This window comes from Trachinotus anak, unplaced genomic scaffold (genome assembly GCF_046630095.1).
Source record: "Trachinotus anak isolate AG129_WGS33_773 ecotype Australia unplaced genomic scaffold, CSIRO_AGI_Tana_v1 ptg000010l, whole genome shotgun sequence".
Classification (NCBI taxonomy): domain Eukaryota; kingdom Metazoa; phylum Chordata; class Actinopteri; order Carangiformes; family Carangidae; genus Trachinotus; species Trachinotus anak.
The window spans coordinates 14,510,974-14,526,258 of record NW_027273861.1 but is presented as its reverse complement, the minus strand read 5'-3'; the positions used below and the strand labels follow the sequence as shown (position 1 = coordinate 14,526,258).

The following is a 15,285-nucleotide window of genomic DNA, read 5'->3' as shown; positions in this document are numbered from 1 at the left end:
TCCCCACTATCTTGATGAAGTTTGAATAAGATTGACGTTATGTTGTATAGGTGTGTTTTTAAGCCAACTTCCTGTGTGTACAAAGGTGCATGTGGATGTGTTTGCTTTTTCTTTTTATTCAGCTTCAAGCAAAAAAGATAATGATGTAATGCCTTTCTAGAGAGATAACACCTCTTTTCCTGATAAAGTGAAGTGTATCATTAGTGTAATATGAGTAAGTAACCAGACTGGACAAGTCGCTGGCATTGGACTGACTGTGCCAATCCAACAAAGGCCACATGGACACATTGATAGAGCATATAAACATTCACATCTGAATTAACATTATTTCCTATTTAGATTTTTGCTCAGGCCCTCATGTGGCCAGCTGTATTTTCAGTCATGCTAACAGTGGAAGCACCTTTGATCCTTTGAGGAAGTTTAGCCAGTTACTGCAAGTCTCATGGCTGCTGTTAACTCAGACTTTGTTCTCTATAAAGCGAGCATGTTTTTAGAGTTTAAACTTTAGCAGGTGTCAGGCCGGGGCAGCTGCTAACAGTGTTTGGCTGTTAATGGCTTTTCTTCACGTTCCTATGAGATCGTCTTTAGCAGGAAGAAAAGCCCCCTCAAACTCAGGACACAACAGGACGGGAGAGCGCAGCAAGTCCACAACAGCGGTAGCACACAGCATGGATTAACAACAGCTTGATTTACTAACAAGACTTCTGCTTCTGGTTTAACTATTACTCTCTGCTTTTTCATGTAAGAGGTGATCTGTGTTTTTCCATGTCAGAGTAGCTGCCGTGTAGCGGTAAATTGCTCTGACACACTCTGTGTTAGTCATCTGACTGATTTGTCTGGCTTGACGTAGAGAGGTTATTGTGTTGTCGCCGGTGCTGATATTGACAGGCTCCAGCATTAAATATGGGCTGATTTTTAGAGGAAGTCTTTTTTTGTGTGTGCTTTATCTGCTCATTTTCCTGCTTATAGCTTTGTGTCACAGCCAACCGGATTGTTCTGGATGCTGGGGTGAGCTCAGACAGATAAAGACAGATGCCCGCTTGCGTCTGTTCTGCCAATAGTCTAATAATTACCTTTTAATGGATATTATGTAATGAAATTGTCTCTGCCCGAGTTTCTGTGTGTGAGCACACGTGTGTGCAGTCTGTATTTCTGATGGGGCTAGTAAGGGGCACTAATTAACAAACAATGAATTTTTAGTGCACCTCAGCTTATTTACACACATGCTTCTCTGTCAGTAGCTAAACTCTCTCCATCCTTGAGTTTCCTGATTTTAGTTGTGTTGAAGCCTGAAATTCGCTGGCATCCAATCAGGCAGCAGGCAGACCGACCTGCTGCCCTTTCATGTAGGCTAGCCTTTAAACAATACTATTCATATCTCCCCCAGTACAGTACGTTGCTGGAAGATTCTCCTGAACTGTTGATGTTTCTGTCCACCATTTTGTGTAACACTTTACAAAGCCTACCTGGCCAGGAGGTGACAGACTCAAGCCTTGTTTGAAATGAATGGATAATATGTGAATACATGGCCTGGAATATTAGTAGTGTCTGTTTATTTTACTTTGAATATGCAAATACCAGCATGGTGTTTGACATGGATTTGGGTAGAGCTGCACTGATGCTCAGCTGTGTTTATTCCTTCGTCCTCAGGAGGCCGAGACAGGATTTGTTCCCAGCGTTCAAGACTTTGATAAGAAGCTAGCTGAAGCTGATGCCTACCTGCAGATTCTGATTGACCAGTTAAAGGTAGGACTCAATGTAGAAACACCTATCTGTTGTTATCATTTCATCTGTAATGATTCACAACTTCATGAAGATGTAGGATGTCTACCACTCACTTAGAAGTGAAGAACAGAGGTAATATAGTCCATCTGAAAAATTTTCCACACAATTTCCAAAATGCAACCTAAAGTGTTCTCTCATATAATATATATGGCACATGACATCATATACAGTATATTACATGGCATTTAAATCTGTGCCATGACCTTCCTCTTATTTCATCTCTTCTTTGCTGGTCAAACAACAACAAAACAGAAGCTATTTGAAAATAAGATTCGTAGTAGTATGGTGATAAAGCAGACAACCACATATTAGACGAAGCAGCAGCATATTGTCTCAGGCAGAAAATCTTAATGACAACACTGTCAGTGCCCTTCCTTGGAGCTTGCTGCTTGCCTCCACATTATCTCAAGCCACATCATCTGTGCAGATTCACCTCTGATCATTTCAATTTTCATTTCACTGTGGACCCATCTTAGCTCATATTCCATCTCTCCTTTTTCCCTTTTCATCTCTCGTTCTCTGTCACTCTCACACAGTTGTTTGATGAGAAGATCAAGGACTGCAAAGAAGATGAATCACGCAGAGTGAGTATCAGCAGAGCTGCTCTGTCCTTGTGTCTCGGCTCTCTGGTCCGTGTTCTCGCCGTCATTAGAGCCATGGCTAACAGCAGGGGAAAGAGGCTGACACATAGAGCTGGGAAGGGAACAATGATAGCTGTCAGTGTGGTACAGATGATTGATAAGTGTTACTTGTCGAATTTAGGCTGTCATAATATTTTTAAAAGGTATAGTAGTTGTTCAAAAATGACTCTGGACTATGACTTGTTTCTCAACATTTGTGGGGAGAAGTAATTTAAAAATGTGTACTTGAGAAGCTAAGAAAACAGATCTATATTATATAGAACATTATTATTTTTTTACCTTGACAGAGTACATACAGATTTGAGACACATCCACTATAAGAGCGCAGGGAAGCAGTTGAGTTTCAGGGCGTATTAATATAGCCTCTTGTTTTTTTTTACCAGAAGCTATGTGGTTCACTTCCTCTCTGAGATTAACACTGTTTTTCTTTTTTTTTCACTTTGACTTGTCATGGTCACCAGTCTCTTCACTAAAGGAAATTCTCTTGTAGATTTCCAAAGAAAAAAAAATGCTGCCTTCAACCAGTTGGAGATTATTACTCTGATGAACTAGTTGTTCTTTATTTGCTGTTAAACTGGTTGAATCACCACCTCTGCTTTCAAAGCTTGTATTTGTTTTTTTAAATTGCTGTTGGATTTTACAACCCTCTTTTCTTTTTACAGAAAATTGAAAATTTGAAAGAGACTACTTGTGTAAGTCAGCACTTAACACATTTTCCTTCCTGTCTTTCAGTTTGGATGTGAATTCTCAGTTGATGAATTCCTTTCTGTTTTTCTCTTTCAGAGTATGGTAGAGTCCATCAAGCATTGTATTGTACTGCTGCAAATTGCCAAGGTAAAGATAATATGAGCACATGTTTGAGTCTGTTCTCTGCAGTTTAGTCTGCCATTTCACCATAATCATTGTTCTTGTGAGACCACACCAGCGTGCACTTTGTGTTGTGTGTAGTGTGTCTCTGGGATAGTTCCCTGCTTACAGTTGCTATCTGGGCCGTGGTTGATGAGGGTGTAGCCCAGTATTCGTTTCATCACATGTTCCATTCAGCCCCTTGTCAGGAAGTGGAGCAATCATTTCTGCTTCATGTGGGTTTTAGGTGAGACTTTTTTTTTCTCACACTTTTACTCATGAATAAGATTCTATGTAATGTGTAGATTTACAGATTTACATAATGAAGCAATCCTGTCCTTATTGATACTGAACAAAATGACAGGGGATTTTACCATGTGATGAAAGGATTACTGTATGTGGCAAGTGGGTGAATATTATGAAGCTCCATGTGATGAGAGGGATGGATCTCATTGCTCTCTACACCGCAGATGCTCAGGATGCTTTATGAAATGACTCTTGAACCTTACTATACAAGTAGTCTAACACTGTCTTCTCAAAATTTTAAGGACCAAAGTAACGAACAGCAACACGCAAACGGACTTATAGTAAGTTTGACATTCTCTGTCCATGACAAAAATTAAAATCAAACAAACTGCTAACTTTCTTTTCTCGCTTAATTTACTCTCCACTGTAGAAAAGCAGATGAATCAGATCTCTTTAGTGCATGCCGTCTAATTTGGAGATAAGCTCTATCTCAAGCTTTTTTCCTCATGTCTGCCACCTCTATCCTCTTAATTAAGTTAATAATCTCCTGATTTCATCTGGGATTTAAATTATTTTTTGCAGTTGTTAAGAACTATTCTTTCCTTCATCAAGATACTACATTTGTATGTGTGTGCAAACTTTGTTACAGAAAATGCAGAATATGTATGTGTACATAGTCTATACATGTGTGTTTGCATGCCTGTATATGAGAGAATGTTGCACTTCACTTCACTTCACCCACGAATTAGAGTCAACTAATTCACCATTGATTTATTGTGTCCACACTGCCTGCTTATTGAACTACTGAGCACTAATAGCTGGGAAGCCATCCAGAGAGCACTGTTCAGGCTCTGCAGGTGTCCTGTCTTCATGTGAAAGGCCAAACCAGGAGCTTTGCATGTTTCATCTGCAACACGTATAATTTAATCACAGTCAACCATTTTCCAAAGCATTACGAAAAGCTTTTAGATTGATTTCTTATCATCCATGCAACCATTGCTTTTTTTGTTTCCTCTCAGTATGTTGTGAATATCAAGTACTGAAGTACTGAAGCATGCATTAGATGGATATTCTATTTCAGAAAACATGTAGTCTTCTTTACTTCAAGTAATATTACTGTCATGTCATAATGCAGTTGTATGCTGGAACCCTTTTAGTTAAAGGAAACTCTGACCTCTGTGATTTAAGAGTGGGCTGCTAAACGATAAACTTTTAAATGGAATAAACAACCAAAGTCATATAGCCCTTTCACACATGTCAATGTTTGCGTGTTGCTCATCTTTCAGGTTTATTTTCAGACACTGTAGTTTGTAAATGCAGTACTTTCAGCTGCCAGTTCTCAAAGGGATTTTTCTGTTCTGGCTCACAGCTGCAATTTCATGCACCTGAATGCCACTTTTATAAAAACAAAAGAAAATGGAGAATGGGCTGTATAAAGTTACATATTTCTATAACGCTGTGTAAGTGTCGGTGGAAAGGAAAGATGAGGGGATGTGGACCAGGAAAGAGAAGAGACAGAAAAGTGAGGACTGAGGGCAAATGAAACATACATTAAGACCATCCTACAATATACAGAACCTTCAACCTTCCAGCCTCTCTCTGGAAGGTATAACATCAGTCTGAAACTTTTCTTTATGCTTTGGAAAGTGGTTGGTAATGTAATGTGATTTGTAGATTGTTGGTAATGGACTAACACATGGACAACCTCTTGTGTGGTCCTTGAAGCTAGAATCCCACAGGGGCCATACAGCTCATAGACCTGCACTGCTCTTATAGCTGACTTAATCTCACAGTCATTAAGTACAGTATTACGTAGTATAAATAGCACAGTATAAGCCTGTCTAACTGCACGTGTTTTTATATGGCATAAGCTTTGCGCTAAAGATATCGTTGTAGGTTTAGAGTGTCTAAACATCTGTCACGTTGCCTTTGCACCTATAATGTAGAGCAAAACATAAATGCACTGTAGACCTTACTTGAAACACTAGCAGTATGTTTGATTGACCTTGTCAAGTGCTGCACTGCCAGGGGAATTGCTGTAAAGTACAGGAATCATTTAACCAAGCACACTAGAAGCCTGTTCAGTACTTATCTGTCAGAATAATTTATATACTGTGATTGGTTTAGGTTTGCTCTGCTGCTCGAGCTACCTGCTACATTAATATTACAAAAAAAAAAATCTATCGATTATGACACAGTGCTTAAAGCTGGTTTTAGCTGCAACTCTTTCCCTCCGCCTGCTTTTTCTTCATCTCTGCCTTGCAAGGCCACAGGCTGGTCCCATCATGACAGACCAATATTTCTGTAATCGTCTATAATTAGTAGCCCTCGCCTTACTTTCATGGAGGCACGTGGACAAGGCAAGCATCGGGTAGTGCGAAGGGGAGGAAGAAAGGAAGGAAAAGAGGCAGGACGCTCAAAGATGAGAGAGAACAGAAGGGCAAATGGAGCTGAGATGTCAGACGAAGCATCTCCGCAGGAAGTTTTCTACTTCTGATCACAGCTTTCTTTCTGGTGACCATTGACAAATTTTGGTGGCAATTATCTGGACTTTAAAAACATAAAAAAACCCATAGCTCCAAGTAGTATTTAGAGGAAAATGTCCCCTTCAGAGAAACAACCATGACTTCACATCACATTCTTCTTTCACTGTGGTCAGTATCTTTTATGTAACAGACTCAGTGCTGTATCCTGGGTTTGTGGAGGCCTGTTTTCCACTTTCTGGTACAGCAGTCCAACTTTGGTGTTTTCCCTTGCTACTGTATCCTCACCCTCACAGCCTAATGCCAGGGCAGAGACTTTGTAGTGACCTACTGTTCTGTTCCTGTTCATTTCAAATGACTTAATCAAATCTTGTATAGAAAAAATATATAAGAAAAATCAGCAGCTACAGCTCAAGTTAAAATAAAAGGGTAACTCATCACATTGACTAGATCTAATTTCAGTGCAACCAAAAGCCTTGAGGGTAAGTTGTTGGGGATTAAAGGTCGATAAGGTTTCACTTTGTTTGCTCATGTTGTTGTTGGTTTTCCTGTCAGTTCGGTCATTGGTGCCAATAACCCCATTAAACCAAGCCAACAGACTGCTTTGTTATTGTGTGTGCGTTCATGTGTGTTTGTGCCTGTATTCAAATACATTGGATACATGATGTTGAGGTGGCACTGATGAGGGCAGGCCACTACAGATAAGAATGTCCCCAGTGATTTTTACCACAGGGAAATCAAGAGCCAGAGAGTTTAAACATGTTACTCTGTTAGTCTGCAGCCCAGTGGACTTAATTAACTCCTTTTTAGACTGGAAGGTTGCTCAGAGTTCAAGAGGCACTTTTAGTTATTGTGGAAAGGTACTGCTGGCATTTGGATTTCAGGCATCGTTGTCGGTTTCATATTGATTAGATTTATGAGACCTGGTAACGCCACTTTTTCCAGGAAATGGAGTGAAAGGAAATTGATCTTCCCGTGATGGGTGGCACATATATTATTTCACTGTTCTTGTTGTTGCATAGGTATAGCATTAAGCTGATCTATGCCAATAAACAAGCTGTGAAGCTGGTACCCAGTTGATGGTGAGAGCTTACATTGACATCTGGCTTGGATGTTAAAGGAAAGGGTGTCCATTGTGGAAAGCGTGTGTGTTCATTTGGTTTTAGATGTTATTAAAATAGGATGGTCGTATTGCACCTGGATATTCAAAACTATGTTGCTGTTTTCCAATACAGACAGTTAATAAGCCAGTAGTCTGTTAGATAGCATTTTAGACTGGTAAGCAGGCAGTGGTATCAGTGTGCTATTGTTGCAGCAAGTGTCTGATGTCACTTTGATGCAAGTTGATTTTGTTGTTAATGGCAATGTCGTCTTTGCTTGTCTCCTTCAGAGCACCATTAACCCAGTGGATGGGATCTACCAGCCCCCTCTGGATACTCCTGTAGTCAACACCACAATGCCAACACAGACCACACTACCAGCAGGTACTAGACATCTGCCTTCTCACCATTTCTTATGCACATTTAGATTTGTGAGTTCATGTGCTCGGTGCGTTAACATGTCTCATAGACTTCACAGACCCAGCATGCCCCACAGAGGTTGTTAACGTTTTGTAACGTACTCAAAGGTGACAACAGCTCCCCCTGATGTTCACATCTTAATCTCATCCAGCTGATGTTTCCACTCAGTGCAACACAGTTAATGTTGTCAAAGAATTGTCTGAAGTGCTCTTTTTTTTCCTCTTTTTTTTTTTTTTTGCTATTTTATCAACATGGATTATAATGAGTCAATATTCTGCCCCTCAACAACATTTTAAATTCTAATATTTGCTTGTCTGTTCAAGCCAGTGGGATGAAACCTAAAGCAAGTTCGAGTATGTCAATGTCATTTAGGCTTTTGATAAATGTACTAAATGTTCTTTCAGTGTTTGACGGTAAATTGATAAGTTCACAACATAAGTTCCTGATTGTTGAAGATTTGCAGCAAGGTCCAGCCGCATGATATCCTATTATGAATGTTTTAATATTTTTCTGTGCTGAAGCAGATTCCTGTCCTTAAGTGTAATTATGCTTTAAGTCACTTTAGGCAGTAAATAAATTATTAAATGTAGTGAGAATAAGGTCCAACTAAAACTTTATTTGCTATTTTGGTCAGATGACTATGACTAGACTGTTTACAAATGAAGTGAAAACGAACACTGCAAAGTAGGCCACGCTAATTTAAGTCTCTCAGACTGTGCAATCCCCCTCTCAGCTGAAGCCTCTGTCTGCAGCGTCTCAGATCATTTTCTCAGCTTCCACGTGAGACAGGTTTGCTGGTTTTAATGTGATGTGGCCTCATTTTAAGGCTTCCGTGCTAACTCATCTACTCTCCCTCTTTGCTAAAGACGTTTCCCAGGTGTGTAAATCAGACCAACGACCATCCACATTACCTGTTGGTCCCATTGTCACGGTGATGGGCAGTCTGCAGACCCCAACTCCCAACAGCACAGGTGAAATTTGACCTCGCTCAAGCAGCCAGTTATACTCGTCGCACTAATAAGAAAGATTATTAGTCATTATACTGGTTATTCATAGTGGAATTATAACATCCTCTGGTGTTTACAAGAAAAAATATATTAGGAGCTAAAGTTATTTTTCTGATTTTTGGCATGTTATTTCTTCTTACAAGATACGTGAAACTAATTAAATAAAAACTCAACTAACAGTAGTAGAAATAGTATATTTAGTGTTACTGTACTTCTCCAATCTGGAGTTCTGTGTCCATGAAGATAAATAAATTAAAAAGACAGCAGAGGTTCCTGCCTGTTTGTCTTCTGTGCTGAGGCTGCAGTATTAAAAACGCTGTGCTGTGCACTCAGGAGGCAAGCTGCAGGCTCGAGTGCACTGTCAATATGCTCTGCAGAGGAAGCTATCAATATGTTAAAGACAGGTTACTGTACATTGTCTGCTGGACTGGGCTCAGAAGTGAGTGCTCCAGTTGAAGAACATAATGTTGATTTGATCGTCTTGACCCGTGTGCTGTATGAATAAAGAAGCCTTAGTTATCGGATCGACCACGTTAAAGGGAAAACACCGCAAGATAACACTTAACTCACACAATGTTTGTTTGTTTTTTTTTTTCTTTCTTTCTTTTTCGTTCAGGGAGTGGCCCATCAGGCCCCAGCAGTGGCGTTGCTTCCCCAGCTCACATCCCCCTCCCCTCGCACTCAGTGCCAGACTTCTCCTATTCCTCCAGCGAGGATGAGTTCTATGATGCTGATGAGTTTTACCAGAGCAACACTTCCCCCAAACACTGCATAGAGTGAGTATAGTATCATCCCACCTCCATGCAACCAACATTGCACAGTGACTCTATTCAAAGTTTGAGAGCAACACTGTAATTATAGTGTTTAGCGGCTAAGGTGGGAACATGCTGCTTAGATTGAGTAAAAATCAAGTTCTAAAGGCAGCATTAGTCAGAGAAGTTTGCAACAAAGTCACCTGTGAATTCCTACGCATTATTTATCTCATTATCTGTCCTACCTCCTGCCTCCTCTCGGCTCATGTCTCCTCTTGTTGCCCTCAGTCCCTCAGGGCCTGCAGCTGCCCTGCCCCTCACTAATGAAGAAACAGCGTTGAAACGACCAGACACCACCGAGTCCCTCAACTCGTCCATGTCCAATGGCACCACAGATGCAGGTAAAAAAGGAAAGCTCACAAGAAACAGAAATATAGTATGGCTATTTTTCGTCTCTTTCCACATTAAGCACTATGCTTTGTTTTTCCCATTGATACTTTATCATCCCAACTTAATGCTGTTACAGCCACATATGAATTGTCCTCTGCTATTGTCTTCAGATCCATTTGATAGCCATGACGATCGTGATGATGAAGGGGAGGGCGAGTCTGTGGAGGAGCACAAGAGTGTCATCATGCACCTGCTATCTCAAGTTCGTTTGGGCATGGACCTCACAAAGGTGAAGAGCTCAGAGCAGCATACTTATGTTTGCATGACTCCAGTCCAGTGTCTTTCCTTGTTTTGTCTGCCTTTCTCCCACTGCAGTCCATCCTCTCTTTATTCACCAATATGATCGGTGCAAGCTGTTTTGTTTAAACAACCCACACAGCTACAGTTGTCTCCTTCATTATATTTTACAGGTGGTCCTGCCTACCTTCATCTTAGAGAGGAGGTCTTTGTTAGAAATGTACGCAGACTTTTTTGCACATCCTGACTTATTTGTAAGGTATGTACCACTTCAACAACTCCTCGATTCTGTTCAAGCAGTTGTTCAGTTCAACAAGATATTTAAATATGTTCATCATATTAAAATATTGAAACTGTGGCTTTCGTCTGACTTCCATTAGTATTGCTGATCAGCCAGAGCCCAGGGAGCGCATGGTTCACGTGGTAAAATGGTACCTGTCAGCCTTCCATGCAGGGAGGAAAGGCTCAGTGGCCAAGAAACCTTATAATCCAATCCTGGGAGAAGTTTTCTACTGCCACTGGGATTTGCCCAGTGAGGCAGAGGAGCCCTCCCCATACACGGTGAGACCTCCTCTGCAGTCAAAGTTGTCAGGCCCAGTTGCTTCTCGTCTATTTGGGATTATGTTAATGTTTCTGTGCCTGTAATAAAATCAACTGTGGTACAGCACCTTATTGTTTGATTAATGTTGCACATAGTACAATGTTTATCATGAATAAAGGTCATATTTAGTTAATTCCTGGTTTATTGCAACAGCATCAGTATGTCAAATCAGTATGTTAAAAAAAAGGAAAATGGTAATAATTCATATGCAAAGCTACATTGAAGCTGACTGTCACTTTGGTTAAAAAATATGTTGTGAGCCTGTAAGGACCCTGCGGACAATGATGTGATATTTAGTTATGCAAATAGACTTAACTTGAATTGCAAGAAAAGTCACATTTGCAAACACTAAACTGAGCAAACTTCTTTTGCCTTAGAGCTGGCTGCCTTTTTATGTTAACACAACACACCTGTTCCTTTGATATTGTTTACATAATTACAAAAAAATTGTTTTTAATATTTGGTACGAATGTTACATAGAATAAGAATGGGTTTAATCTGTTCTCAATCCTTTACTTTCCACTACCCTTCAGGAGACGGTGTCAGAAGGTCCAGTTCCCTGGTCTTCACCCAACAGTGTGTGTTTTGTGGCAGAGCAGGTCTCTCACCACCCACCCAGTGAGTGTCAAACCTCCACCTTCTGAATAATTACACAGCAGCACCCAAACCTTTTGACATGTTGGGTCAAGAAAGCTCATTAGCTCATTTGTCGTTACATTATAGAAGCCAGACAACTGATGGTCACATATTAAATTAGGATATTTTAATCTTGAAAATGTGGATGAAATGACTGATTTTTTTTTTTTTTTTTAAAGATACTGGTTTATTGCTTGCCTGCTGGACTGTCACTGAGATGTTTCCACTTTTTATATCTTCTGTCTGTAGTTTCTGCATTCTACGCAGAATGTTTAAGTAAGAAGATCCAGTTCAACGCTCACATCTGGACTAAGTCTAAGTTCTTAGGCATGTCCATAGGTGTCCACAACATTGGCCAAGGTACGCAAGAGGACTGCCTCATACACCCAACAGTATAAATTTTTTTATACACTGTGGAGTTGTAATAATTTGCTGGTTTTGTTTTAGGTTGTGTGTCGTGTTTGGAGCATGATGAACATTACATCCTCACCTTCCCTAACGGATATGGCAGGTGTGTGTTATTGCTTCCCTGTGTTTGTCTGCGTCATCACTCTGGTCATTACTGTTTGCTTCACTGACCTGAGCCTGTCTGTCCAGGTCGATTCTGACTGTGCCATGGGTGGAGCTGGGTGGCGAGTGCAATATCTCCTGCTCCAAGTCGGGCTACAGCGCTAACATAGTGTTCCACACCAAACCCTTCTATGGAGGAAAGAAGCACAGAATCACTGCTGAGATTTTGTAAGAAGAAAATGGTTGCACAATACAATTTCATATCACAGTTCAAAGACTGATCATGGATAAAACGTCCCGACTTTTTTAATGAAGTAAAACACAATTCTTTTGTTTTTCTCTTCCAGTGCACCTAATGATAAGAAATCTTTCTGCTCCATTGAGGGGGAGTGGAACGGAGTGATGTATGCCAAGTGGGCAACTGGAGTGAGTTTATTTCTTTTCTTATTTCTTTTTTTTTTTTTTGCTATGTTTGGTGGAGGGTAAGTGGAATACCTACTAAAAGAACGTGCAGTAAATAAAAACATTAAAACAAAAACGAATGTGTATTGTTTTGTGTCTTTCTAGGAGAACACAGTGTTCATAGACACTAAAAGGATGGGTATCATCAAGAAGAAAGTGAGAAAGCTGGAAGACCAGCTCGAGTATGAGTCCCGAAGGTGAGAAATGAAACTGTATTTTGACCTTAGCAGATTTGCAAAGGATGCAGAAACAAAATGCTTCGCTAGGAAAAATACCTGTATGTTTGTGTATTTGACTTTTACCTCTTTGATCCATCAGATTGTGGAGAGATGTGACGTTGAACCTGAAACTGAAAGACATTGATGCAGCAACAGAAGCCAAACACCGGTTGGAGGAGAAACAAAGAGCTGAAGCAAGAGAGAGAAAGGAGAACGAGCAGCAGTGGGAGACTAGGGTGAGTCCGCCTGTCTTTGTTTTTCAGCTGCCTGAAAGAACATGAATACTGTGTGATAAGAGACCACAGGCTCCTAAAATCTTGTGACATTAACATGCATATTTTCATTTATCAATAACTATATGTTTTTGAAATTTACACAGATCAAACAACTTCTATTTCAAAGGTAGACAGAGATCTGTGTTAGAAATATCAGATAATATTGTACTTTTAATTTGGGATCACCTCTAATATAGTTGTTTCAGATAACCGAGTGAAATAATTTCTTGTGCGTCTCTGCAGCTATTCCACGAGGACGGGGAGTGCTGGGTCTACGATGAGCCTCTATTAAAGAGATTCGCCTCTCAGAGGCACTGAGAAGACTACACACACTCTGATACACACACTTATGTATGCATAAAGAAATGCACACACAGCAGAGTCTTCATAAGAACTCTTTTGCAAAACCACTTCTTATCCAAGCCTTGGAATGACTGATGATTGAATATGTACACAGCTTTGCATTTGACTGTAAAACAACAATATGGAAATGAATGAAATCAAATGGAAAAGCATCAAAGATGTGACATGAAAATTAGTAAAGCTCCTCTCCTTATTTGGGCAAATTCACTTCCACCGCCACCGATACCCGCCAACATGAGACTCGGCAGCACAGAGTGGAGACGGGAGTGTCAACGCATCTCGTCTCTTGACTCTGTCCATCAGCTTCACGACCACACCTATCATTAGCTCCACACGACAAGTCAGAGCAGCACTCATTTCCCTATACACATGGTTTTTTGGGGGGTGGGGGGTGGTAAAGGGGTGTGTGGTTGATGGTGTTCAAATCAAATAAACCTTGACAAATAAAACAGCGCTCTACATCTCAGGGAATCTGGTGACTGAGGAAAAAAAGCTGCTGCCCCCTCTGAGAGTCTGACAGCCTTATAACGGTGGAACGGATGAATCTTAAAGGGGCGGGGGAGAAATTCTCTGCTTGCCTGCAACTAATTATAACTGTTGTTTATATATAGATATGATATACATATGATGGATATATAAATATATATTCTTTTTTTTATTTTCAATGCTCTTTTTGTTTATTTTTCTTTCTGGCAATAGTGTAAAATATTTGATGATATGAACTTGATGGCTTTACATCTTTAGCAATCATTCCATTTACACATTTGATGTTCTGTTAACTTGCCATCTATTTGGTCCTTCACACTGTTCTGTGTCTCAAGTGTTACCCAGAAGCAAAGCCCTGCATAACCCATAGCATAGGTTTATGGAATATATGCAATGTAGATAGAAATCATTTACGTTGCCTGTCAAAAGGACAAATTTGGATGTCCATTATGCCAAAAAACTTAAGAGAAAAGGCTAAAGGGACTTTGATCTGGACAGAGAACAAAAAATCCTAAAAATGTTTCCATGTTACCTGAAGGCATTTATGAACAAATGATTGTTTACATATTTTTGTCTTTTCTGGAACACTGGTCCATGATCAGGATGTAAAGCTTGGGGCTGAGTTTGTGAGGTCTCCCTTTTGTTCTGCACATCACCTATCCTTGTATCCTCTCCAAATACCCTGATGTCGGAGTGGATCACCTTGACGTCCACTCTTTGTGTTGTCAGAGGGTGAGGAGAATGAATACGAGGAACCAGACTGTGTTCTACCAGTTCAGTTTTCTTGTAATCTTAATTTTTTTGTCCAATGTTTTTCAAGATAAGAACCACATAGAGGGCAATATTTATCCTACTGTACACCTCTGCTTTTTCAAACCATCATTCATTCTCTTATTTACAGTTACATAGGTTGGATCTAAATGAGACATATTTGGATGCGATAAAGAAATAAACAATTTTCACCTGAAAATGCCTGAGAACATCTCTCAATGCTGTAGCAAGCTCAGCTCATAACGGCCCCCCTTCTTGTAATTGTGTGGATAAGATTTCATTATTTGCTCTCCTAGATATTTGGCCATTACATTAAGTAAGCTGATTGATTCAGATGAATAGTAAAAGACCTTTAGAGTCCATTCAAATAATTGGTGAAGGGATCTACAAAGACACATTCCCGGTGCTGTAAGCGCATCCAGTCACACACTAGGTGAAAATAAATAATAATAATAAATGCCTGTGTTTTCTGCTGTGGACTTAAATCTCCTTCTAAAGCAGACAGACATGCCTTTAGAAACAAGCTAAAAGAAATTGTGTCCAAGCTAAATTTAAAGCTGTTACTTTGTTTTTTTTCCTCCATGTGTTGTCTTGGTAAAATATATTGAATCGAGGCCTTGCCATTTATTTCAGTATCACTCAGTATAGCTTGATAGAGAGCAATCAAAACAAATGTATTTTTATTTCCTTCTGATCATAACCATTGATTGTATCAGATCCTCCTGTTTATTGATGCATAATATTAAATCTCCATGAGTTTATTCCTGTGAGATTTTGTCATGGTTCTTTCAAAGAGCATCTTCTTAAGACACAGAGGAAGCACAGATTTTGTTTCTTTATGAACAATATGTCTGTGTCAGTTCAGTTCACATTATTGACCATGCATGACATGACAAGATGTTGACTGACATTTTCCCCATCACCCATCTGTTAGTTAAAGTGCTTGTTACCGTGGGAATATTAAACACCATTATTGTCCATTATAATACACACAGT

At 39.9% G+C, this 15,285-nt stretch overlaps 1 protein-coding gene across 7 annotated transcripts in view; it reads left to right on the top strand.

Moving 5' to 3' along the window:
- The window catches only part of osbpl9 (oxysterol binding protein-like 9), a 31,063-nt gene extending 16,013 nt beyond the window's left edge, over nt 1-15,050 (top strand). For 5 of the 7 annotated variants that reach the window (XM_071487792.1, XM_071487794.1, XM_071487796.1 and 2 more), the window contains 20 exons: nt 1,651-1,746; nt 2,322-2,369; nt 3,089-3,118; nt 3,210-3,260; nt 3,821-3,859; nt 7,392-7,485; nt 8,388-8,492; nt 9,145-9,304; nt 9,569-9,681; nt 9,841-9,959; nt 10,141-10,226; nt 10,348-10,528; nt 11,102-11,186; nt 11,454-11,564; nt 11,652-11,715; nt 11,802-11,942; nt 12,062-12,140; nt 12,282-12,373; nt 12,495-12,630; nt 12,913-15,050. In XM_071487792.1, coding sequence (XP_071343893.1) covers nt 1,651-1,746; nt 2,322-2,369; nt 3,089-3,118; nt 3,210-3,260; nt 3,821-3,859; nt 7,392-7,485; nt 8,388-8,492; nt 9,145-9,304; nt 9,569-9,681; nt 9,841-9,959; nt 10,141-10,226; nt 10,348-10,528; nt 11,102-11,186; nt 11,454-11,564; nt 11,652-11,715; nt 11,802-11,942; nt 12,062-12,140; nt 12,282-12,373; nt 12,495-12,630; nt 12,913-12,987 — 1,905 coding nt within the window. In that variant the 3' untranslated portion in view covers nt 12,988-15,050. Of the gene's footprint in view, nt 1-370; nt 657-1,650; nt 1,747-2,321; nt 2,370-3,088; nt 3,119-3,209; nt 3,261-3,820; nt 3,860-7,391; nt 7,486-8,387; nt 8,493-9,144; nt 9,305-9,568; nt 9,682-9,840; nt 9,960-10,140; nt 10,227-10,347; nt 10,529-11,101; nt 11,187-11,453; nt 11,565-11,651; nt 11,716-11,801; nt 11,943-12,061; nt 12,141-12,281; nt 12,374-12,494; nt 12,631-12,912 lie in introns of those variants that run through there. The other 2 variants (XM_071487797.1, XM_071487793.1) reach the window with 2 other exon arrangements.
- The last annotated feature ends 235 nt before the right edge of the window (nt 15,051-15,285 follow it).